This window comes from Anomaloglossus baeobatrachus, chromosome 3 (assembly GCF_048569485.1).
Source record: "Anomaloglossus baeobatrachus isolate aAnoBae1 chromosome 3, aAnoBae1.hap1, whole genome shotgun sequence".
Taxonomy (NCBI): Eukaryota; Metazoa; Chordata; class Amphibia; order Anura; family Aromobatidae; genus Anomaloglossus; species Anomaloglossus baeobatrachus.
This window is the reverse complement of record NC_134355.1, coordinates 299,959,979-299,983,736: the sequence shown is the minus strand read 5'-3', so window position 1 is coordinate 299,983,736 and position 23,758 is coordinate 299,959,979. Positions and strand designations below refer to the sequence as shown.

At 46.1% G+C, this 23,758-nt stretch overlaps 1 protein-coding gene across 1 annotated transcript in view; it reads left to right on the top strand.

Moving 5' to 3' along the window:
- Positions 1 to 23,758, top strand: part of CLVS2 (clavesin 2) — a 135,818-nt gene that overhangs the window by 60,805 nt on the left and 51,255 nt on the right. The window contains exon 2 of the mRNA XM_075339999.1: positions 3,040 to 3,214. Within this exon, the coding sequence (XP_075196114.1) occupies positions 3,040 to 3,214 (175 nt within the window). The remainder of the gene's footprint in view (positions 1 to 3,039; positions 3,215 to 23,758) is intronic.

Genomic DNA, 23,758 nt, shown 5'->3' with positions numbered 1-23,758 from the left:
TTAGGAGAAAAATATAAAGACATATTTTGAGAAGCTTTTAAACTACTGTAAGGAATATTTTTTTTTCTCAAAATAAGGGTTTACTTTTGGCCTCACTTAGTAGATTTTATATTCTGTGTGATCTTGACTTCACTTCTACTTTATTTTTTCTATAAACTGTAAATGTGTGATGTTTTTGTGTACTGCTGAAAGAATGTGGAAAATGTTCCTTAAAGTATATATTTTTAGAGTTCAATTTCATTTCAAGGGCACCATGTTTTCTTCCTTGGCTGATGGCATGATAAGTTGTATTTTGAAAACAATTTGTATTCCCTGTTTCGCTAATGCGAATGACCCTTCAATCTTAATGCTTCAAGGCCGCTTTATACGCAGCGACATCGCTAGGGATATCGCTAGCGATCACACCCGCCCCCATCGTGCGTGCGTCACGGGCAAATCGCAGCCCATAGCAAACAATATCGCCGGTACGAGTCACACATACTTACCTTCCTAACGACGTCGCTGTTGCCGGCGAACAAACTCTTTTTTAAGGGGGAGGTTCGTGCGGCGTCACAGCGACGTCAAACAGCAGGCCACCAATAGAAGTGGAGGGGCGGAGAGCAGCCGCATTAATGTCACTCCCACCTCGTTGCCGGAGGAGGCAGGAACGCTGTTGTTCGTCGTTCCTGGGGTGTCACACGTAGCGATGTGTGCTGCCTCAGGAACCAATAACAACCTGCGTCCAAAACGAGCAACAATATTGTGAAAATGAACGACGTGTCAACAATCAACAATTTGTGCCGCTGACGAGCGACCGCTAACGATCCCAAAAGCGGTCGCTCGTAGGTGTCACATGCAACGACGTCGCTAACGATGTCAGATGTGCGTCACGAATTCCGTGACCTCAGCAATATCTCATTAGAGATGTTGTTGCGGGTAACGGGGCCTTTTCCCCCATGATTGTTTAGAGTTGTCTGACCATATGTTGAAATATTTAAGGACTGTAGACTTATTTAGAACCATCTAGATTTGCTTAAATATAATCTGTTGTCCGTTACCAATTGTTTTCTTGGAGAATAATTACATTCACAAGCTTTAGAAATGAAAGAGAATATAGAAAATATTAAATCCCACAATCCTAATTTTGAAGAGTTAATTTTGATTAAATTTATTTAGTTTGCAAATACTGCTGACAACTAAATACAATACCATATTAAGAGATCAAATCATGCTTCCAATGGTGTTTGATTAAAAATTTTATATGATCAGTATCAGTACAATGTTTAGGTTCTTTGACTCTATAATTTATTAAGTTTACAGTCAAACCATCCTTAGATATTTTATTTAATCTAAAGTACTGATATTGAGCAACAGTATCTGTTTCATTTAAACTGATTAAAAATTGGGGAAAATTTCCCTCTGTCATGTATTGCCCCCTCAGTCTACCATTTGCATTACAAAGTTTGCATATTTGCCCTTGATTTCACTTGCAATTAAAGTGGATGAGTGCAATCCTATAAAACATCAGATTACACTCACACCAGTGTAAATCTATGGGGCAGAGTCCATCTGTGATTCTTTTCTTGCCAGATAGACATGAGAAAAGAATCACATCATGCTGCATTTGTCAGTGAGTCTTGCATCACATGCATCCATGTAAGTCTATGGATGCATGTGAAACATCGCACTGCATTTGGCTGTCATTTGAGTGCAGTGCAATAGAAACACAGACAGGCATCAGAGAAAATGGAGAAAGTGTGCTGTCCCTCTTCTCCGCAGCTGTGATCCGATTGCAAGATCCGATCACAGTCACATCACACTGCTCAAGGTCTCAGCAGAGCATGAGCCGAGGATCATTTGCAAATTGCATGCTATGCTCTTGTATCAGATGTCATATGCTACTGGGAGTGAGGCCTTTAGGCCTTAATGTTCATGACCTTAGACATACTGGTACGTCTACGGTCATGTCTGTTCTTTTAATGCAGGCTCTCACTGCCAACCAATATGTTTTCCTGCACGTGTTGGCTGATCTGATCAAGCACAGGTGGATCTCTGATTCACCCGTGCCTTTTAACCAGTTAAAAGCCACCGTCTAGCTCTGACCGTGGTATTTAACAAACGCTGGCGATGAGCGTACCATTCCCCGCTCCTATCTAGTGCCAATGGGTTGTCATGAAAGCCAGGGGTCAGCTGATGACCCCTTTCACTGTCATGATGTAGTTCCTGTTAATGCCGACTGAGCACTGGCATTCACAGTAGATCAGCATTTCTGTTGTACAGAGCAGTGCTGATGTGGATAGTGATGCTGAAGCACCATTCTGCACAGTAGAAGTAATCAGACAATATCAGGTTTAAGTCTCCTAAGAGGACTAGTAAAAACAAGAAAGGTGTAAAAAAAAATGTTTTTTTAAAAAAATATGAAAAACCCCACAAAATTTCAAATCACCCCCCTTTGGGCCACTGAAAAAATCCCCAATCAAAACAAAATGAAAAAAAAAAGCCATGAGTTTGGTATCACTGCCTTCAGAAATGCCAGATCTATCAAAATATAAAATAAACTAATCTGACCATTAACAAAAAAAGATCAAAGTGCCAGAAAAACATTTTTCTGGTCACTGCAACATTGCAATAAGAGGCGATCGAAAAATTACATCTACAAATAAATGGTATATTAAAAATGACAGGTCAGGATGAAAAAAATAATCCCTCATATAGCTCCAAAACTTAAAAAAAAACAATCATCAAATTGCACATTCTTTGCAATTTTACCACCCTTGGAATTTTTTTTACCGTTATCCAGTACAAAATGTGGCAGAATGAATGGCGTCATTCAAAAGTACAAGTCGAATAAAAAAACAAACCCTCATATGGCTATATTGAGGAAAAATAAAAACGTTATGGCTCTAGGAAGTAAAGGAGGACAAACAAAAATGTAAAATAGCCAGGTAGTGAAGGGGTTAACTTTATGAATAGAATAATGCAACTAAATGTCGATGTAAAGGAATAAAAACTGATGAGAAACATTTAAAATGTTGTTTAAACATTTTTCTTCTTTTGTAGGTACACACTTGTGGATATTCTGCGTGCCATATTGCTTTCTCTGGAGGCTATGATAGAAGATCCAGAACTCCAGGTGAATGGATTTGTATTGATTATCGACTGGAGCAACTTTACTTTCAAACAAGCTTCAAAATTGACGCCAAGCATGCTGAGACTAGCAATAGAAGGGCTTCAGGTAAGAACACTGTTAAGTTCTGTGTATTATAATTTTTCTCACATTATTTACTGTAACTCAATGATATATACTACTGTGCAAAAGTTTTAGGTAGGTGTAGAAAAAATGCTGCAAAGTAAGAATGCTGTCAATATTTTATTTTCTATCAATTAAAGGGAACCTGTCAGGTGCAATATGCACCCAGAACCACGAGTAGTTCTAGGTGCATATTTCTAATCCATGTCTAACCGTCCCTGTATACAGTAGCATTTATAAAGGGATCTTTAGAAAAACTATCTTTTATCTTATGCTAATGAGCGCAGGGACTAGTCCCAAAGCTGTAATATCCCCAACTAGCCGCCCTCTTAGGGTGCGCTCACACGAGCGTTGAAATCGGACAAGTGCAATGCGAGAAAACCTCGCATTGCACTCTGACCAATGTTAGTCAATGAGGGACAGCAGTTGGTCAGATTTTCTCGCATCCAGATTCTGGATGCGAGAAAAGTAGCAACATGCTGCGATTTTCTTCGAGAGCTGTATCTCTCGCTTCCATTCAAGTGAATGGATGTGTGACGCCATGACATCACAGGTAGTCACACATAGGCCCCCGCATAACACCTTCCCTCACCTAGGTTACATGCAGCCCACCTGAAACCCTAGCCACCCCCCTCAGGGCAAGACAGGCACACCAGTGGGCGGGACCAGGCGGTTAGGAAATGCCCACCTAGGGGTCTAGACAGCCCGGGGTGGGAAAACCAATTTTTCGAATTCAAGTCAGAGAGTGAAGTCTAGAGTTAAGTTGAGAGGAGTGGAGGCTGGAGGCTAGGTGTAGCTCCAGCGGAGGTGAAGCTCGATTTGACAGGTATCAGGGTCGGAGCCCTGGTGCCTTGGCTAGTTGGCAGATGGTGGTCTCTGTCAGCAAGCAATGGGAAGACGGCAGCCGGAGATCTGAGGTGGGCCGGGACAGGGTTGCAGCCTGCCGGTACCGACACCAGAGAACCGACCCGGAAACCGTGCACAGAGGGGGTACTTGGACCCTGAAGCCAGGACCGGAATCAACAGCCTAGCTAATTAACCAGTTCAGGGCAGAATTTTAGGTCCTGTCCCAATCGAAGTCCCAAAAACAGACAACCACCCACAGAGAGGGATAGGGAAACCGCCAGGGCCCGATAGATCCCACGGGTCAGCATCAGCGGGCATGGCTCCTCAGGTACACAACAAGCCAGGAGCGGACTCCCGTTTTCCATACCGGGAAGTCCAGCACAAGCAAATGTCGCGGGCGGGGAGGAGGGTGTCAGCACACTACGCTCACCCCCTTCTGCTCGGGTCCGGCGGCCGCTGCTCAGTGGTGGCTCGAGCTGTAGGCCGGATCCCGGGGGTTCTCGAGCGACACTCCTCGCCCATGAGTGAAAGGGATTTGTTGGGTGTGGGAATTGTTTATTGTCCGTGACGCCACCCACGGTTGTGGTGATTTCACCACCGCTGCTCAATATGGGGATCCCGGGGATGGTGATGCGGATCAGCCAGGTGTTGTGTTGCCCCTCCGTGGGTAGGGGTTGGTGATCCCGGGGCCCGGTGATGGTTTGGGAGGTGCAGGGCCTGGTGGGCGCAGGGACGCGGGGGCAGCGCTGTGCCTTGCGGCACTATGGTACTCACTCAGCCTGAGACGTTGACACAGTTTTTACGGTAAACCAAACGGCTGGTAAGACGGTCCCACGGACGGCTGCACTTGCTCTCCCAGTAGGTGACGGTGATGTCCCTCTTCCTTGCACCTTTGTCTACGGTTGGTTGCGATGGGTCCCCACCGGTAACCCGCTCCCCGGCTTCAAGCTGGACCGGAGGAGCTCTACTCTTTGCCCGCAGGCGCTGGCCCTGAGAAACTGGTGCCTTGGCGGTGGCGATGTCTCTCCTACTCTGGTTGGGCTGTTGCCTTCAATCGGGACTTGGTTGTTGGGGGATCTACGTCCCCTTCACTGACGGATTTGGCAAATTATGGCGACTCCTAGCCTTGCCAGGGTCCAAGAGGCCCCTGCCCTGGTGCTGACTGTCCTTCGGAACACTGCTCCAGACCGCCGGGCCACTACCCGTCCGCGGTCCTTCCAGGAACTTCCACACGGTCCCCCTCCAGACAGTCACCGCCGTTGCTGACCTTGCTGACCTGTCCGGCACACAGTTGGACTACTTCAGGCTTTACACACTCTTTCCTTCCTGTCACCACTCTTGCTGTCCTCCTTTACCACTTTTCCTTCCTTCACTTTCACTTAGCTGTTTTCTCAAGCCCTGCCTGGGCTACTCCTCCACTCCTTCCACTTCCTCCTCCTAAACTCTATCTGCCTGGTTCTTCCCGCCTCCAGAGCTGTGAACTCCTCGGTGGGCGGAGCCAACCGCCTGGTCCACCCCCTGGTGTGAATCATCAGCCTCTGGAGGAAGGCAACAAGGATTTTTGGTTAGCTTTGGTGTTCCTAACTGGGATGTAGGGTGTGGTGGTGTGTGACCTGTGTCCCCTGGCTTGCCCAGGGCGACACACAAACGCAGTGCAGAGGGAAAAGACAGCGACCACCAGCCCGGGTGGGGGACCAGAGTACAACCGGCCACGGCGGACGGCTACGAGCACCTTGGTTTACCAAAAGACTCGAGTGATTTATTCAACTCTGAGTAACCAACCATCCCCTGTTACGTCCGGTCACACAGGTCCCTTCCATCGCTATTCCCTGCACAGAGCCACTGGGCCCCGGGGCAACCATCCCTACCAACAGAGGAGTTAACATCCAGCTGCCATTCCATCTCCCCCAGGGTGTCCCACAACAGCAGCGGTGGTGCCATCTTTAACCACACACCGTGGGTGGCGTCACGAACTGAATACAGCCAAGCCCGTACACTTACATCCCCCTTTTTATTTGGTGTGTCCTTGTGACCCCCGGGTCCGGAGGAAACCTTGAGCCACACAGCGGGTCCAGAACCAAGCAGCTCGGCTGCTGCAGGCATGGGAGCGGCAGAGATGCAAGAGAAACATCGGACTGCACTCGGATGTTATCCCAGTGCAGTGCGATATACGTACAGGTTGACAATGGAGGAGATGGGGCATTAACCCCTCCCTCTCCTCTGCAGTGCCCACCCTCAGTTTCGCAGCTGTGACCCGATTGCAGGATCGGGTCACAGTCACATGAGACTCGGCTCATGCTCGCAGCAGAGCCTGAGCCGGGGGTCATTAGCATATCACATCTGATGCTCTCGTATCAGATGCCATACACTCGTGTGAGTCCAGCCTTAGCATGTTAGTATGCCCACAGGAGCGTGCTAACATGCTATTTAATTCAGCATCAGCAACGGTGCCGCGCGTTTCTGTCTTCACTGTGACCGCGCTTTCGAATGCCGGGCATTTCCAGTCATGCGCAGTATGAAGCCGGGTGTACGTTTCCCAGCTTCAGAGAGGTCTACTACAGTCAGAAGTTGCATTCACAAGTTGGCGCCTTGGGACTTGAGAAACTAAAAAAATAGGTGAAGACACCACATGGTTAGTATAAGGCTAGGGCCCCACTTTGCATTTCCACCTGCGTTTTTGGTGCTTTTTAGGTCTGTTTTGAGAAGCACCTTTTTCATGCCAAAAGGCATGCGTTTTGACTTCCCAGCAAAGTCTATGGAAAATGGGGATTTCAAGACCCCACTTTGTGTTTTAAAATGCTGCGTTTAATTTGCATATTTTGTTGCAAAAACCATGCGTTCAAAAAAGCAGCATGTCAATTGTTTTTGCCATTTTGGGTGCGTTTTGCTAACATTGAAGTCTATGAGAAATGGCAAAAACCAAGATTCCAGCAAATTCCTGCGTTTTACCTGCTTTTCCAGTGCAGAAAACATGCGTTTTGGACTTCAAAAATGCATGCTTTTTGGACATAAAAATAATGATTTCATATGTCCCTTTACACACACACATAGTCCAACAATTAAAAATAAGAAATGTAATAAATTATTGATAATTTTCCATTAAATATCATATTACCGCTATAATTTCATTAAATTAATCTATTTCCATTATTTCTCACAAAAATATAGATTTGTTTCTTTTTTTCCAATTTTTTTCATTGAGTTTGACTATTTAAACTTTATTTAGCAGTGTCATGATGTTCAAAACGCATCTATGAAAATGCAGGTGGAAAAGCAGATAAAAAGCGCTGAAAAAGCATCTAAAACGCAGTAAATACGCATGCATTTTCAGCGCTAAATTTAGGCAACTTTGGTCAAATCAATTAAGCCCAAAACGTGCGTTTAGAACTGCAAGTAGATGAACGCAAAGTGGGGCCCTAGCTTAAGACAGGGGTCAGGGAACTTAGATTTCAAGCATTACTGCAGTGCTGAAAAAAAACCTGCCATATTGGTGCTTTAAATATTTAATAGAAAAGCTAATTTGTTACTTGCAAATTATATCTGCAGTTTCAGCCTCCACTACATGGAGACAGATTAGAAGCATTTTCAGTGGGATTTATTTTGTGGTTGCCATTTGGTCACATTTTTCTTTACCATTTAATAATCGCTGTGCTTTTAACGTAACTCAGCCCGTGCCATTAAATAGACCTGATTTATTGTTACCTTTTGCATCAGTAAGAAGATAATCTTCCACAATGCTTTTGTGCAACATTAACATCCATATTATTCAAACCAGATGCCTATTGAATTGGATACAGAACAGAAAAACACTGATAAGCTTTCAAGTCCCTTTGTGCTGAACATTTTGGTAATTTTTTCTGCACTAGAACTGTGAAGTGTGAAATGTCTTTCCTGTGACACTTTAAAATTAGATTGCTAAACTTTACTTTTGTCAAGGAGACTCGGATAATGTCAGCTTCCAACGCATTTAATATAATCTATGGACCTACGTGACCCGTTATAGCTACATTATTTCACTAGGAACACTGTCACGTCATTTTCATTTAACATAAGCAAACCTGCTAAGGGAATTCATGTCGTAAATTGGTTTATTGCTTAAACAAGGTACCGTATTTGTGAGAAAATTAACGGTGCATCTTATAATCTGAATGTAGTTTACTGGGAGGTGGTGATGGTCGAGAACGGTCACAGGAGGCAGGGGCAATGCTGTGGGTGCTGTGCTGCAGGCGCTGTGCTGGTGCTCGTTGTGGGGGGTGAGGCAGGGGCCATCCTGAAAATGTTGGCTGTGTGGGTGTCAAATAATGGCGCCTGGAGTCGGCACGTGCGCAGATGGAGCTCTCTACTCAAGATCTCATCTGCGCATGCACCACCTTCAGCCCATTGATCTCCCAACAGTGGACTTAAGGAAAATGGCACCCAGAGGTGGTAGATGAGATCTCGACTTGCCATTGAGCTGATAGCTCAATTTGCCCATGCACTGACTCCAGGCGCCATTGCTTTGAAGCATGCACAGCTGACAGTTTCTGGATGTTCCCTGCCTCACAGCACCTGCAGTGAGCATCTGGGACACCCGCCGCACCACCTGCAGTATCGCCCTACTCTACCACCACCCCTGCCTCCTGTGACCTCGCTCCACACTGCTGCCACCCCCCCTCCAATAAGATACCACCGAATTATAAGACGAACCCCTTTTTTACCTTTTTCTTCCCACTAAATTTGGGTTGCATCTTATATACCGGTGCATATTATAAAACAAAAATTACGGTATGTGTATAAAGCTTAGCAATGATTCAAGAATGCTTGTTTTATGAAAGATATAGACATTTAAGGTCACTTGCACACATTGAGTATTTGAGTTTTGTTCATCCCAGTATTTGGAAGTGAAAACAAGGAGTAGCTGAAAAATGCAGAAATGATGTAAGTGCGTCTACCATATTATACTTTTCCTCTGATTGGTCCACCTCCTGGTATAGTTTTACAAATACTGAGGTAAAAAATTGACCAATTACTCAACATGTGCATATTGCCTTAGGCCTCCTTCACATATCCATGCAAAAAATGAATGTATTGCACGGTCCATGGAGAAGATGCATATGTGTGTTTGTCTGTGTGTTCTGTGTGCTGTCTCAATGCTATCCGTATGACATCCGGATAGCACACAGACAGTATGCAATTAGGGATGGGCAAACTCGAACTGTAAAGTTTGGGGTTCCGTACCAAACACATGGTGTTCATGTACACAATACCGATCACGAGCTTTCCTGGGAAGTTCGTGTTACAGTTCAGGTCCAGGGGCAGTATAAAAACCCCACATTATTAAAAAACATTATGATTATACTTACAGGTAGAGTTGAGCGCGGTTCGAGGTTCTCCAGTTCTAGGCTCGAGTGATTTCGTCGCTGCATTTCACCATTAGGAGGGAATAGAAAGGCAGGCTTACATTCCTCTACCCAGAGCCCCACAATCCTGGCACTGTACCCTCTTGTCCTCTGCACACTCCAACTCTTTTTAACTAAGCCATTATGCTAGCAAACAGTCAGTGTACCTAGTGGCATCCTAAACGTGGCTATTGTACTTTTGTCTAGTCACACTATTGCAAAGATATTTGCAGCACCTCTGCCTGCATTGCACACTCCAACTTTTTTTAACTAAGCCATTATACTAGCAAACAGTCAGTGTACCTAGTGGCATCCTAAACGTGGCTATTGTACTTTTGTCTATTCACACTATTGTAAAGATATTTGCAGCACCTCTGCCTGCATTGCACACTCAAACTCTTTTTAACTAAGCCATTATACTAGCAAACAGTCAGTGTACCTAGTGGCATACAAGTGGCTGTTGTACTCCATTAGTGCCCCACTGGTGCAAATCTATGTGCAGCACCTGTGCAGGACACCCTCCTGCTCTGTTTTTAATAAGCTATAATGATAGCAAAAAATACTGCCATTTAGTGGCATCATAGAACTGGCTGTTGTATTCCATTAGTGCCCCACTGGTGCCAAGCTATTTATAGCACCTCTACATGACACCCTCATGCACATTTTGCTACGCTAATGTTATAGCAAACTCATGGAATTCATTGCTGCATTTGATAATTCGGAGGGATAGAAAGTCAGGCTTCCTTTAGCTTTTCCTTCTGTTCATAGACAGCATCTCCAAGAGCAATTTCCCCTCCACGTCTAAGTGTGGAGAGGCAGCTAGTGCGCATGTGTGTGCCGATTTACCCCAGCTGCAGCCTAATTACAGTGTTTCGCCTAGTGAGTATGCTCAGCCTGACTGTGCTATTCCTGACGCTAAGTCTTCATTTCGGGATACAGCGCATGCTCCCACACTAAGTGTGAAAAGCCTCTTTGCACAGGTGCTTGCATTCCGTGCCAGGTCTAAGTCCTGTTTTGTGCCTAGACACCATGCTAAAGCTAATAGTCTTTTTTCAGAGACTGTATTTCATGCTACTGAGCATGCTCAGGCACTTACTGCATCAGAGACTAGGTCCGGTAATGAACTCTTTGGCCCTGCCCCTGATGTGGGGGTCCCATATAGACCACAGGGCATCAGGTGTCCTCCCAAATGGCTTGCAGAGGCCCACCCCTATGACTTGTTACCGCATTATTGATGGTCAGACGATGACTGGTGAGGTGTTTGGGTCATGGCAGCCATGAGGTCATCATTGAAGTTGCGGTTCCAAATAGGATGCTAGTTATGCCACTCATGACGTGTCACTCTACTTTTGTCTCCAGGAGGTGTATTGTGGTTCACCCTGGTTTGGGGCGGACCCAGGTTATAAAAGGGGCTGGAGCCAACAAGGAGGTGCGCAGTCTTCTATTATGCTCCGAAAGAGCACACCTCCATGTGTTGAACCCATTGCGGCTTTAGGCCAGAGGTAGGCAAGGATAGGGTGTCGATGCAGGCCACCACCACAGTTGGTAACGCAGAACGGTTAAGACCAGCTCCTGTCCTACCAGTCCTGCTTGTGCAGCCCAGTGGCATTAACAGGCCTGCTGCTGCTGATGCGCCTGCTGTCCACAGGTGTGCCCCTACGCACACGGTCAGCGTACTCAATGGCCCCTGTGTTGTTAACAGGGAGTTCCTGGGCTGGGTGGGCATGTGGACCCTGTGACGCTAACAGGGCTCACAGTCTCCAGATCCGAATGGCGTCTAACTCTGTTCCGGCTACTATTAGTTTCATAGCCACACAGCTCTGTATCCTCCACCAAACCTTCCAGTTGCCAACCTCTCCTTTTCCAACTGGGAGCACGGTGGACACTGACTGCTGATGGGGATATATAACTTTCTCTTTCTTTTCTTATTAATTTTCGTTATATAGCGGTAACATAGTATATACCACTTTATCCAAATCTGCCAGTCCCACTGTAACAGATGGTGTTTCTTCAGCAAATGTTACTGTTGCTTAACCACCAAATCCACGAACCAAAACTTTTTTCCCCTTTCCAACACACCTGTTCCCCTTTCCACCAGCATCTGTCCTTTTTCAACTCATTTTGGTATATGACCAAAAGTGCAACTCTGCAGGGACACCGTACTCAACGCCATCTCAGCACAGCAGCCAGCCCTCGGTCCCTCAGATGTGGACAAGTAAAAGACCATTTCCTCCTATCCATGACAAAGCGTTGAGATTCACTCTGTGCAGCACTGGTGTTTACTGGAAAAGTAGATCTAAGATTGCGTACCACATTCTGCAGATACTCCTGTATACGTGCGTCCATTTCTATGGCAGGAATTATTTTGCCAAATTTTGTCTTGTACCAGGGATCTAACAGTGTGGCAACCCAGTATTCTGGATTACTTTGAATTCGTACAATCCGAGGGTCATGTTGTAGGTAGTGCAGCAAGAAGGCGCTCATGTGTCTTGTGCATCCAGGAGGACCAAGTCCTTGGTGTGTTGGTGGCAGAGAGGTGAGAATCGTGCCTCCTTCCTCTGCCCTCTCCCCACAACCTCGCACAACCGAAATGTGAGCAAGCTCTCACTCATCTGCTGAGTCTTCCATGCCCATCGCCAGTTCGTCCTCCATTTCTTCATGGGCTCCTGCACCTTCCTCAACACTTTTTGCTGATACTATGCACCCTTGTTAATCCCTCTCCCTCACCATGACTGCCGCATAGGTGCCGCTGACCATCTGGACTTCGTAGATCTTGTTATCCCTTCCGCATATGACTCCTCCTGTACTTCCTCCCCTTCCTCTTGTCCCAACACCTGACTCCGAATAATAATTACAGTGTGCTCCATCATGTAGATGACCAGAATTGTCACGCTGAGAATGACATTGCCAGTGCTAAACATCTTCGTCGACATTTGTAAACTGTGTAGCAGGGTGCATAGGTCCTTGATCTGACACCACTCCAGCAGCGTGATCTGCACCACCTCTGGATCAAGTTATCCCAGGCTATATGTCATAACGTATTGCAGCAGGGTTCGGCGGTGCTGCCACAAATGCTGCAACATGTGCAGATTCAAATTCCTGCGTGTGGGCACATCGCATTTCAGGCGTTTAACCACCAGACCTAAAAACTTCTGTAGCGACGAAAGTTGTTGAGCTGCTGTGTGCGCACGATGGAAGTGAGCACATAGCGAGCGTGCACGCTGCACAAGGCCATGTAGGCCGTGATGGTGTTTTAAAAATTGCTGGAGAATTAGGTTCAACACGTGAGCCATACAACGCACGTGTGTCACATTGCCCTGACGATGGCCCGCAGCCAGGTTTGCATCATTGCCGCACACGGCTGTTAAGTCACCAACGGAGTCCGCTCCGTCAATTTGTACTCCGGTCGCCAGGTGACAACGTGTTCCTTTCATGAATAGTGCTGATGATGGGAGAGGAGTCGATGCCAGCGGCGCAGGTGGACGCAGGTTATGCTCACCCACTGGGCTGCATTACCTTGACAGATGCAGAATCTCTGGCTGAGTGTAGCTGGTGGGTATCTCACAGATGAAATACCATCATTCAGCTACAACCAATGGGAAGACACCACACCCTTTTTATGCCCATCCTGTCTGCAGACCACTGCCAGACATAGCTCTGCTTTTACCCCCAGTTCAGTTTTATGATTTTGTGTGCTTGTTACCTGACTACTTTTCCTGCTTGCTGTTTATGTACCTTGTTGTCCGATCCGCATTTCACCTCTGCTTGTTTTCTGATTAAGTCCTGGCCGTCCCATTCTGTTCCTGTTCCTCAATTAATGTTTTGACCCTGCCTGACTACTATTCTCTGGAACTGCAGCCTTCCACAGGTATTAATCACCTTGGGCCCTGTGCAATTCCTAATCCCTGTATAGGGGTTAAAGGGTTTCAGGGTTCTAGGGGTCCTGCTTGGTGAGTGGCTTCCCTCTAGCCTATCATTTACAGCCCATCTGAGTGTGTGGATCAAGGAAGGCGTTACACCGTGCTCTCTGCAGAAGGCCATGTGGGCCAGGATAGTGCTTTAAAAATTGCTGGACAACCAGGTTCAACACGTGAACCACACAAGGCACGTGTGTCACATTGTCACAGCGAAGGGCCGCACCCATGTTTGCATCATTGTCGCACCCGGCCTTCCCTGGCTGCTGGTTGAGTGGAGACAATCATTGATGAAACTCGGTCTCCAGAGCTAACCGTCCACAACTTCTCAGCGGTGTGACTCACATTTCCCATACATTTCAAAGTAAAACTTTGACTGCCCGATGGCATTGAGCTCTGCTGCCAGCATAGTAAGGAGGTGTGTGGTAGTCCTTGTGCGCAGTTACAAGGAAGGGTGGCCTGACCACACAGGGTTTGCGCCAAGGTGGAGGACCCACACGAGGTTGAAGAGGCAGAAGCAGTGTATTAACTTCTACATACAGAAGAAGGATTGAAACAACTCGTGGGGACGGCAAGACTTGTACAGCAGTCCCTTCTCCATCTCTCCCCACAGTAACCCATTGCCCAGTCAGCGACATGTAACGCCCCTGTCCATGCTTACTGGACCAATTATCTGTGGTGAAATGCACCCTGTCACACAGAGTTTCTCAAGGAATCAGTGATGTTTAGTGCGACATGCTGGTGTAGCGCGTGCACGCCTTTGTTGGAGAAGGAGTGGCGCCTGGGCATCGGCTCTTGGGGCACTGCAATGGGCATAAGGTCTCGAAAATCCTCGGTTAAAAAGGTTGGAAAGGCAGCACTTTGGTAGCCAACAGTTTCCAGATGCTGAAAGTCAACCTCTAAGCCATGTCATGCCCTTCTAAAAGCAAGTAAAACACAGCGCGGGGACTCCAACCACAGTCTCCCTCGTTTCCACTAACTGGGCCACACACACCCCACTTGCCTGGCATCGGTTGAGCCCCCTTTTGAAAAAGAAAAAGATGCTTTGCATGAAGCACTCTCAAAAATACGCGTGCCTTTCCCGTCCCCTGGCTGACCCAGGGGAAGAAAAGTCCTCTGAGAGCCATGACTTGTTCATCTTGGTTCTTTTAGAAACACAGCGAGGGGACTCCAACCACAGTCTCCCTCGTTTCCACTAACTGGGCCACACACACCCCACTTGCCTGGCATCGGTTGAGCCCCCTTTTGAAAAAGAAAAAGATGCTTTGCATGAAGCACTCTCAAAAATACGCGTGCCTTTCCCGTCCCCTGGCTGACCCAGGGGAAGAAAAGTCCTCTGAGAGCCATGACTTGTTCATCTTGGTTCTTTTAGAAACACAGCGAGGGGACTCCAACCACAGTCTCCCTCGTTTCCACTAACTGGGCCACACACACCCCACTTGCCTGGCATCGGTTGAGCCCCCTTTTGAAAAAGAAAAAGATGCTTTGCATGAAGCACTCTCAAAAATACGCGTGCCTTTCCCGTCCCCTGGCTGACCCAGGGGAAGAAAAGTCCTCTGAGAGCCATGACTTGTTCATCTTGGTTCTTTTAGAAACACAGCGAGGGGACTCCAACCACAGTCTCCCTCGTTTCCACTAACTGGGCCACACACACCCCACTTGCCTGGCATCGGTTGAGCCCCCTTTTGAAAAAGAAAAAGATGCTTTGCATGAAGCACTCTCAAAAATACGCGTGCCTTTCCCGTCCCCTGGCTGACCCAGGGGAAGAAAAGTCCTCTGAGAGCCATGACTTGTTCATCTTGGTTCTTTTAGAAACACAGCGAGGGGACTCCAACCACAGTCTCCCTCGTTTCCACTAACTGGGCCACACACACCCCACTTGCCTGGCATCGGTTGAGCCCCCTTTTGAAAAAGAAAAAGATGCTTTGCATGAAGCACTCTCAAAAATACGCGTGCCTTTCCCGTCCCCTGGCTGACCCAGGGGAAGAAAAGTCCTCTGAGAGCCATGACTTGTTCATCTTGGTTCTTTTAGAAACACAGCGAGGGGACTCCAACCACAGTCTCCCTCGTTTCCACTAACTGGGCCACACACACCCCACTTGCCTGGCATCGGTTGAGCCCCCTTTTGAAAAAGAAAAAGATGCTTTGCATGAAGCACTCTCAAAAATACGCGTGCCTTTCCCGTCCCCTGGCTGACCCAGGGGAAGAAAAGTCCTCTGAGAGCCATGACTTGTTCATCTTGGTTCTTTTAGAAACACAGCGAGGGGACTCCAACCACAGTCTCCCTCGTTTCCACTAACTGGGCCACACACACCCCACTTGCCTGGCATCGGTTGAGCCCCCTTTTGAAAAAGAAAAAGATGCTTTGCATGAAGCACTCTCAAAAATACGCGTGCCTTTCCCGTCCCCTGGCTGACCCAGGGGAAGAAAAGTCCTCTGAGAGCCATGACTTGTTCATCTTGGTTCTTTTAGAAACACAGCGAGGGGACTCCAACCACAGTCTCCCTCGTTTCCACTAACTGGGCCACACACACCCCACTTGCCTGGCATCGGTTGAGCCCCCTTTTGAAAAAGAAAAAGATGCTTTGCATGAAGCACTCTCAAAAATACGCGTGCCTTTCCCGTCCCCTGGCTGACCCAGGGGAAGAAAAGTCCTCTGAGAGCCATGACTTGTTCATCTTGGTTCTTTTAGAAACACAGCGAGGGGACTCCAACCACAGTCTCCCTTGTTTCCACTAACTGGGCCACACACACCCCACTTGCCTGGCATCGGTTGAGCCCCCTTTTGAAAAAGAAAAAGATGCTTTGCATGAAGCACTCTCAAAAATACGCGTGCCTTTCCCGTCCCCTGGCTGACCCAGGGGAAGAAAAGTCCTCTGAGAGCCATGTCGACATTGTCAGTGGACAGACACGTGTGCTTATCTGCCAGCAGACCCCCAGCAGCACTGAAGACAGGTTCCGAGAGAACGCTGGCTGCAGGACACGACAAGATCCCCAAGGCGTACGTGGCGAGCTCAGGCAATTTATCAAGATTGGAAGCCTAAAATGAGCAGGGCTCAAGTTGCACAATAATGGAATCGATGTTTCCTTGCATATACTCATATATCTGTGTGTCCTCCTCTTTTTCCTTGTCCAGCTGTTTTGTTTTCGCATGAGTATATGTCCTTGTCACTTTCCCATAGTTGTGAGTTGTTTGTCACCTTTTGGACACCTTTGAGGGTGTTTTCTAGGTGTTTTTCTGTGTTTGTGATTGCCTGCCATTGTTTCCTATGCAGTTCGAGTTCGGTTCGTCGAACGTTCGACAAGCCGAACTCGAACGGGACCTCCGTTCGGCGAACCGACCTCGAGCCGAACCGGGACCGGTTCGCTCATCTCTACTTACAGGTCCCGCGATGCATCCTGCAGACTCTGCCTCTCGGCCACTTCCGCATCCATCCGATCATTGCTGTGTCCTCCCTGTAACCACAATGACTAAAGAACCTTCCGTGATGTCATGGCCATGTGATCAGTCAGGTGTGCATGTTGTATTACCTCATTGGCTACAGACTGGTCACGTCACTATAATGTCATCAAAGATCCTGGTGCGCCGTGATGCAAATGTTGCATCGCATCACGGCGCACAATCTCCAGACAGCAGTGGGTCAGCTGTGTTTATTTCCTTGCAGCTGAGGTGCTCCTGTCCTGAGAGTGAGGTGATGCAATGCGAGATGCAAGTGCAATCATCCCCTCACTGTCAGCCTGCTTCTCGCTCTGTGCAGAGTGATATAGCAGAGCTGACATGGGTCTCTTTGCTTCTCACTCTGTATAGACACTCTGCACAGTGATGAAGCAGAGTTGACATTGCTGTCTCTGTGGACTATGTCAGACTAAGGGGTTTTTTTTATAATAAAGATGGAGTCTCTAAATGTTTTTTTTGTTTTATTTCTAATAGCGATTTTTTTTCTCTGTGTTGTGGTTTTTTTTTTTACTGTTTACTAGAAATTCATGTTGGCCATGCCTAATTTGGCGTGACACCATGAATTTCGGGCTTAGTACCATCTGAGAATACAAAGCCAGTATTAACCCCTTTATTACCCAGCACCAGGGCCGCTGGTCGAGCTGGGTAACACGCCTGGAAATAGTGCTAAGAATAAAGGGTTAAAATAAGACACCACACAGAGAAAAATTACTTTATTAGAAATAAATTCACAGACACACTTAGGGACTCGATCTTTATTACTCCCTCTCACCCCTCCATGATCCTGGTCTGCTTTCTTCTGTCACCGATCTAGCTCTGCTGTATCAGAAAGCATGGGGGAGGAAGAACTCTTTTGCTCCCCATACTGTCGTGACATTACCGCTGCTACTGTTGCCATATTAAGCGAACGATAGCAACGGTGATCTCCAATCACCTAATTCCCGGTGCCACTATTAACCAGCTGTGGCATTACAGTGTGTGGCACCCAATCCCTGCATGTGGGCTGACTCTGTAAAGAGTGCCAACATGCAGGGAGGGGGAGCCGAGCATGTGCCTGAGCATCTCGCCGGTAGTCAGCACTCACCGAGTATACTGAGTACTGAGGTGCTCAGGCAAGCACCGAGTACCGGTAAGCATGCTCACCCATCCCTATCCGCTGACAGTACAGGGCCTTGCATGACATCATAGCCATGTGACCAGTCTGTAGCCAATGAGGTAATACAACATTCACATGGCTTTGATGTCACGGAAGGTCCTTTCGTCAGCGGTGGTTACCGGGAGGGCACAGTGATGATCGGACTCGGAAGCAGAAGCGGCGGGAGTCAAAGTCTGCAAGACGCTTTACGGGACCTGTAAGTATAATGTCAATGTTTATTATTAACTGTATTCTTTATTTTACAGCCCCCTCCCGCCCCATCCCATAACTGTAAAGTGCAAGTTCGGTGTTTGGACGCAAGTTCGCGTTATCTCAGAACCCGAACTAGAACTTTACAAAACGTTCGAGCGAGTCTCCCGAACACTAACATCGGGGTTTCACCCATCACTATATGAAATGTATACTTACCTCTCACCGGCGCTGCTGTTACTTCCAGGTCCATGGTGAGTGCAGTGAATATGCATGAGTTTAATGAGCAGGCTCGGAAGAGACAGCAGTGCTGGTGACAGTTAAGTATAAAGATTCTTTATTGTGACCTGTGATCGTTATGTGACCTGTGTTTTCTCCAGTACGTGTCCCACTGATGTCACACAGATAACAGCAGTGTGCGGTATGTACAACACCCATGCTGCTGGCAGAAAATGGACATGTCACCATGTGGCACACACGGACATGTGTGTACTCCACATGGATACACAGTCCATGTGAAAACACGGATGTGTGACCAAACCTATTAATTTGAATGGGTCTACATGAGTCTGTGCCTCTGGTATGTGTGAAAATGGACGTCACATGTACTGGAGACAAGTATGTGTAACAGAGGTCTTAGGCTGTTTGCCTGTAAGGAGTTTATGGTCAGTTTTTGATACTGCATATTATTTCTGCTTCAAAAATGCAGCATCTTAAACCACGTGCATTTGTTGGGTACTTGGTAAGTTTTTTTTTATCTCAGTATTTGAAAGTCAAAATCAGGATTGGAACATTCAGAGGAAAAAGATAATAGAAACACATCACCACTTCTGCATTTTTTGCCCTATTGCGTTTGCAAGCGGGGTAATGGTTTTCGGGGTTGATGTCAGCTGTGTACAGTTAGCTAGTATCAAGCCTGGTGTTAGTAATGGAGAGGTGTCTATCAGGCAATCCCACTACTAATCCAATAAGTAAAAAGAAAAAACACACAAAATAATAGTTTATTTAAATAAACACATACCTACACTTTCCCTGGTTCTAATGTATGCATCAATTCATAGTTGTCTGCTGTACCTTTACTGGTTACAAAAATTGTGGGGATCCCACTTGTTTTTTTTTCCTTTTATGTTCTTAATCATAAAAATCAGTCCAATAAAGCTTGACAGTGTGCAATTTTATTATATGTCTGTCACTCTCTGTCGTTCTCTCTATCTTTCACTCTGTCTCTTGCGTTCTCAGTTGCGCGCTCTCTGCTGCTTTGTCGCTCACTCTGTCCCTCAGTCCGTCACTCTCTCTGGAACTTTGTTGCTTTCTGTGTATCTATTATCTATCTCTATAGATCTGAAAGAAAAAAAGAGACTGTTCTCCAATGGCACAGGTCTGCAAGATAAAATTGTTTCAAAAGTAAGAGGTGATCTTTGTACATTTTGATCACTAGACTCAGGACAAATATCGAAAAAATTACATCACAAACAGATTTTTCACAAACATTATCTCCATAGGCTTTTTCTTGCACCATACTTTGACCTCCCTAATGATTTTATTGTCATTAGATTGTTTACAAATTAGTTCAAGACAGATGAATTGAGACTCATAAAGGACAATGTGTTTAAAACAACAAAGCTGATGAGAAAAGGGTTTGGGATTCTTTAGAAGAAGTCATAAAGAAATTACTAAGTAACAACAAAGATTCATAATTTAACGCCATCGTGTAGAACATGCTGAATGTTTCAAAGCCTTCGGTTGTCTGATGAATTTAAAGTTACATTTTTTACATTCCAATTTGGACTACCTTCCTGAAAACCCTGGTGCTGTTAGGGAAGAGTGAGGAAAAAGATTTCATCAGGAGATGCAACGACAACACCAAGGTAGATTTTACGTTAACATGATGGGAACTACTGCTGGATGCTTCACAGAGAACATCCGCAGGACTTCCATAAGCGAAAAGGTATCAAGAGAAGGTTTGAAGAAAAAAACAAAAAGGAGCAATAATTAATTGCCAATAAAGTAGCAGAATGAATGTTCAATACATTTCTAAATATATATATATATATATATATATATGTACATTTTTGGCAGCAATAAAGATTTTTCTTGTTCATCTCGCTTGTACACAATTTCACGCACGTTTTGTGCAAAATCCATACGTTATGATTAGAGATGAGCAAACCGGTCCCGGTTCGGCTCGAGGCCGGTTCGCCGAACGGGGGTCCCGTTCGAGTTCGGCTCGTCGAACGTTCGACGAACCGAACTCGAACGTATAGGCTATAATGGGAGGCAATCACAAACACATAAAAATGCATTATAAATGTACACAAACAGTTAATAAACATTGCCATAACACTTACCGGTCCTCGCGATCCCTTCTGCACTCTGTCTCCTGCCGCTATTCCATCCGATGATCGCTGAATTCTCCCGGTGACCTGCACTGCCAGCAGAGATGCAGGACCTATCGTGACGTCAAAATAGCCATGTGACCAGTCACGTGGCTATTATCTCATTGGCTACAGACTGGTCACATGACTATGACACGTCATGTAGGACCTGCGAGTGCATCTCTCCGGTACACGGTGCACATATGTGTATCGCCGTGTACCGGTGACATGCTCTAGCACACGGTCGACTCCCTGTTCCGTTAGGGACCGGCTGACACAGCCGGTCATTAACGGAGATCACCGTTGCCATAGCAACGCAGTTAGCGGTGATGTCACCGCTAACCGCGGCTCCGAGAGCACCGTTGCTATGGTAACGCGTCTGTCAGCGTTACCGCTGTTACCGCTGACAGCCAGCAGTGATCACTCACAGAGTGAAGGCTGCACGCTGCTTCACGATTGTAGTGATGATTGTAGTGAGGATGGAGGTTCCCCAGCCCCAAGTGATGAGCTGGTGAATCTCATCCTCACTACAATCGTCACTACTACTACACTAGAAAGAAAGAAGACAGAAGAGCAGGATCGTGGAGGGCTGACAGGGGGTAATAAAGATGGAGTCTCTAATGTGTCTGTGTATTTATTTCTATTAAAGTATTTTTTCTCTGTGTGGTGTTTTTTTTTAACCCTTAATTTGAGATTCTTAATGGCCGGGTCAAACGTGCCTGACATTAAGAATCTCTGGCTTAATACTGGCTAGTAAAACAAAGTCAGTATTAACTCATGATTACCCAACAAGCCACCCGGCTCCAGGGCTGTTGGAAGAGTTGGATACAGCGCCAGATGATGGTGCTTCTATGAGAGCGCCATTTTCTGGGACGGCTGCGGACTGAAATCCGCAGCAGAGGCGCCCAGAAACCTCGGGCTAACCTGTGCTGCGGATTCCAATCCCCAGCTGCCTAGTTGTACCCGGCTGGACACAAAAATGGGGCGAAGCCCACGTCATTTGTTTTTTAATTATTTCATGAAATAAGTGAAATAATTAAAAAAAAACTGGCTTCCCTATATTTTTGGTTCCCAGCCGGGTACAAATAGGCAACTGGGGGTTAGAGGCAGCCCGTGGCTGCCTGCTGTACCTGGCTAGCATACAAAAATATGGCGAAGCTCACGTTCTTTTTTTTTTGTAGTTTTTTGGCAAAAAAAAATAAAAAATGCTTCCCTGGATTTTCCATTGCCAGTGAAGGTAACACCAAGCAGTGGGGGTTAGCAGCCAGTAGCTGCTTGGATTACCCTTAGCTAGCAATACAAAAAATGCAGCGGGAGCCCATATATATTTTTTTTAATTATTTATTTAAATAACTAAAAATAAAATGGGCTTCCCTGTATTTTGATTGCTGGACATCACAGTGCTGTAAAAATAAATCTTTAAAAAAATGACGTAGCGCTCCGCAGTATTTTTGATTCTCAGCGCAGATAAAGCAGACAGCTATGGGTTGCCACCCCCATCTGCCTGCCGTTACCTTGGTTGGCAATCAAAATACAGGGAAGCCCATTAATTTTTTCTATTTAAAAAATAGTTAAAAAAAAAATGACGTTGGGTCCCCCCATTTTTGATAGCCAGCTAGGGTAAAGCAGACGGCTGTAGCCTGAAAACCACAGCTGGCAGCTTTACCGTGGTTGGGGATCCAATGTGGAGGTCCCCTCAGGCTCTTTTTTATAATTATTTTATAAATATTAATAATTACACAATAAAAGTAGGGTCCCCCCCAAATTGGATCACCAGCCAAGGTAAAGCGGACAGCTGTGGTCTGGTATTCTCAGGGTGGAAAGGTCCATAGTTATTGGGCCTTCACAGCCTAAAAATAGCAGGCCGCAGGCACCCCAGACGTGGCGCATCCACTAGATGCGCCAATCCTGGCGCTTCACCCCAGCTCATCCCGTGCCCTGGTGCAGTGGCAAACGGGGTAATAAATCGGGTTGATACTAGCTGTAAAGTCACCTGAGATCAAGCCCAGCAGTTTGTGATGTCATGGCGTCTATTAGATACCCAACATCATAAACTGTCAGTACTAACAAAAACAAAAAATCGACAAAAGAAATTTATTTGAAAAAACAGTCCCCAAAACATTTCCTCTTTCACCAATTTATTGTAAGAAAAAAAATAAAGGGGTCCCACGACGACTCTGGACCGTCTAGAATATGGGGGGGAGACACTCAGGGAACGTATCCCCCATTTTCTAGGAGTGCGGACCCTTCATGTGAGGAGTGTGGGTGCAATGAATCTGCACTCACTCTCCCCGGGTCCACAGCAGCAGAGTCCATGTCGTAATGGTTGCTACCAAAGCTGCAATGCCCTGCTCATGAGGTAAGGGCATGCCTAATCAGGAGAACTACTGTAGAGGAAGCTCTGCTCACTGGTATATAGGTGCTCAGAGGTAATAATAGATAAAATTAGTGAGTAACCTCGGCACTCTAAATCTCCCAGACTAAGTCAGTAAGTCACAACGGATAGTAATGCAAAATCACTCTTTATTGGTCCGTATTAAGAAAAAAATTTTTTTCATAAGCATATATGTTTTTGTCCAAAACAAGTTACAAATGACGTTTCGGCCTGAGCCTTCGTCAGATTGGACTTATCTGCATGTAATCATGAAAAATGACAATAATCAGTATCACATAAGAGTGAGAGAACAATAACATAAACTAGAGCAATGTAGAGGTACAATTGGGATGCAGCAAAAAAATTGCAACACAGCAAGAAATGAAACACATGATACAAATGTCATAATACAGTACAAGGACAATATAGTAATGACAAATATGGGGTCAGAGTAGACTTAGACAGCTCTGGTACGAAAGAGATGTCAATCATAAAGTAACATGTGCAGTAGGTGTAGAGCTACAGTATGCATGGCAGAGCTAATGGGTAGACCGACCATAGAAAAAGAACAGAGAAAAAGTGGAGAAAAAGTGCAGAAAAAGTGCAGAAAAAGTGCAGAAAAGGTGGAGAAAAGGTGGAGAAAAGGTGGAGAAAAAAGTGGAGAAAAAAGTGGAGAAAAAAGTGGAGAAAAAAGTGGAGAAAAAAGTGGAGAAAAAGTGGAGCAAAAGTGGAGCAAAAGTGGAGCAAAAAATGGAAAAAAATGGAGCAAAAGTGGAGAAAAAGTGGAGAAAAAGTGGAGCACCCTTTGGTGCCTTTCATGTGGCACTAAGGGGTGCTTAG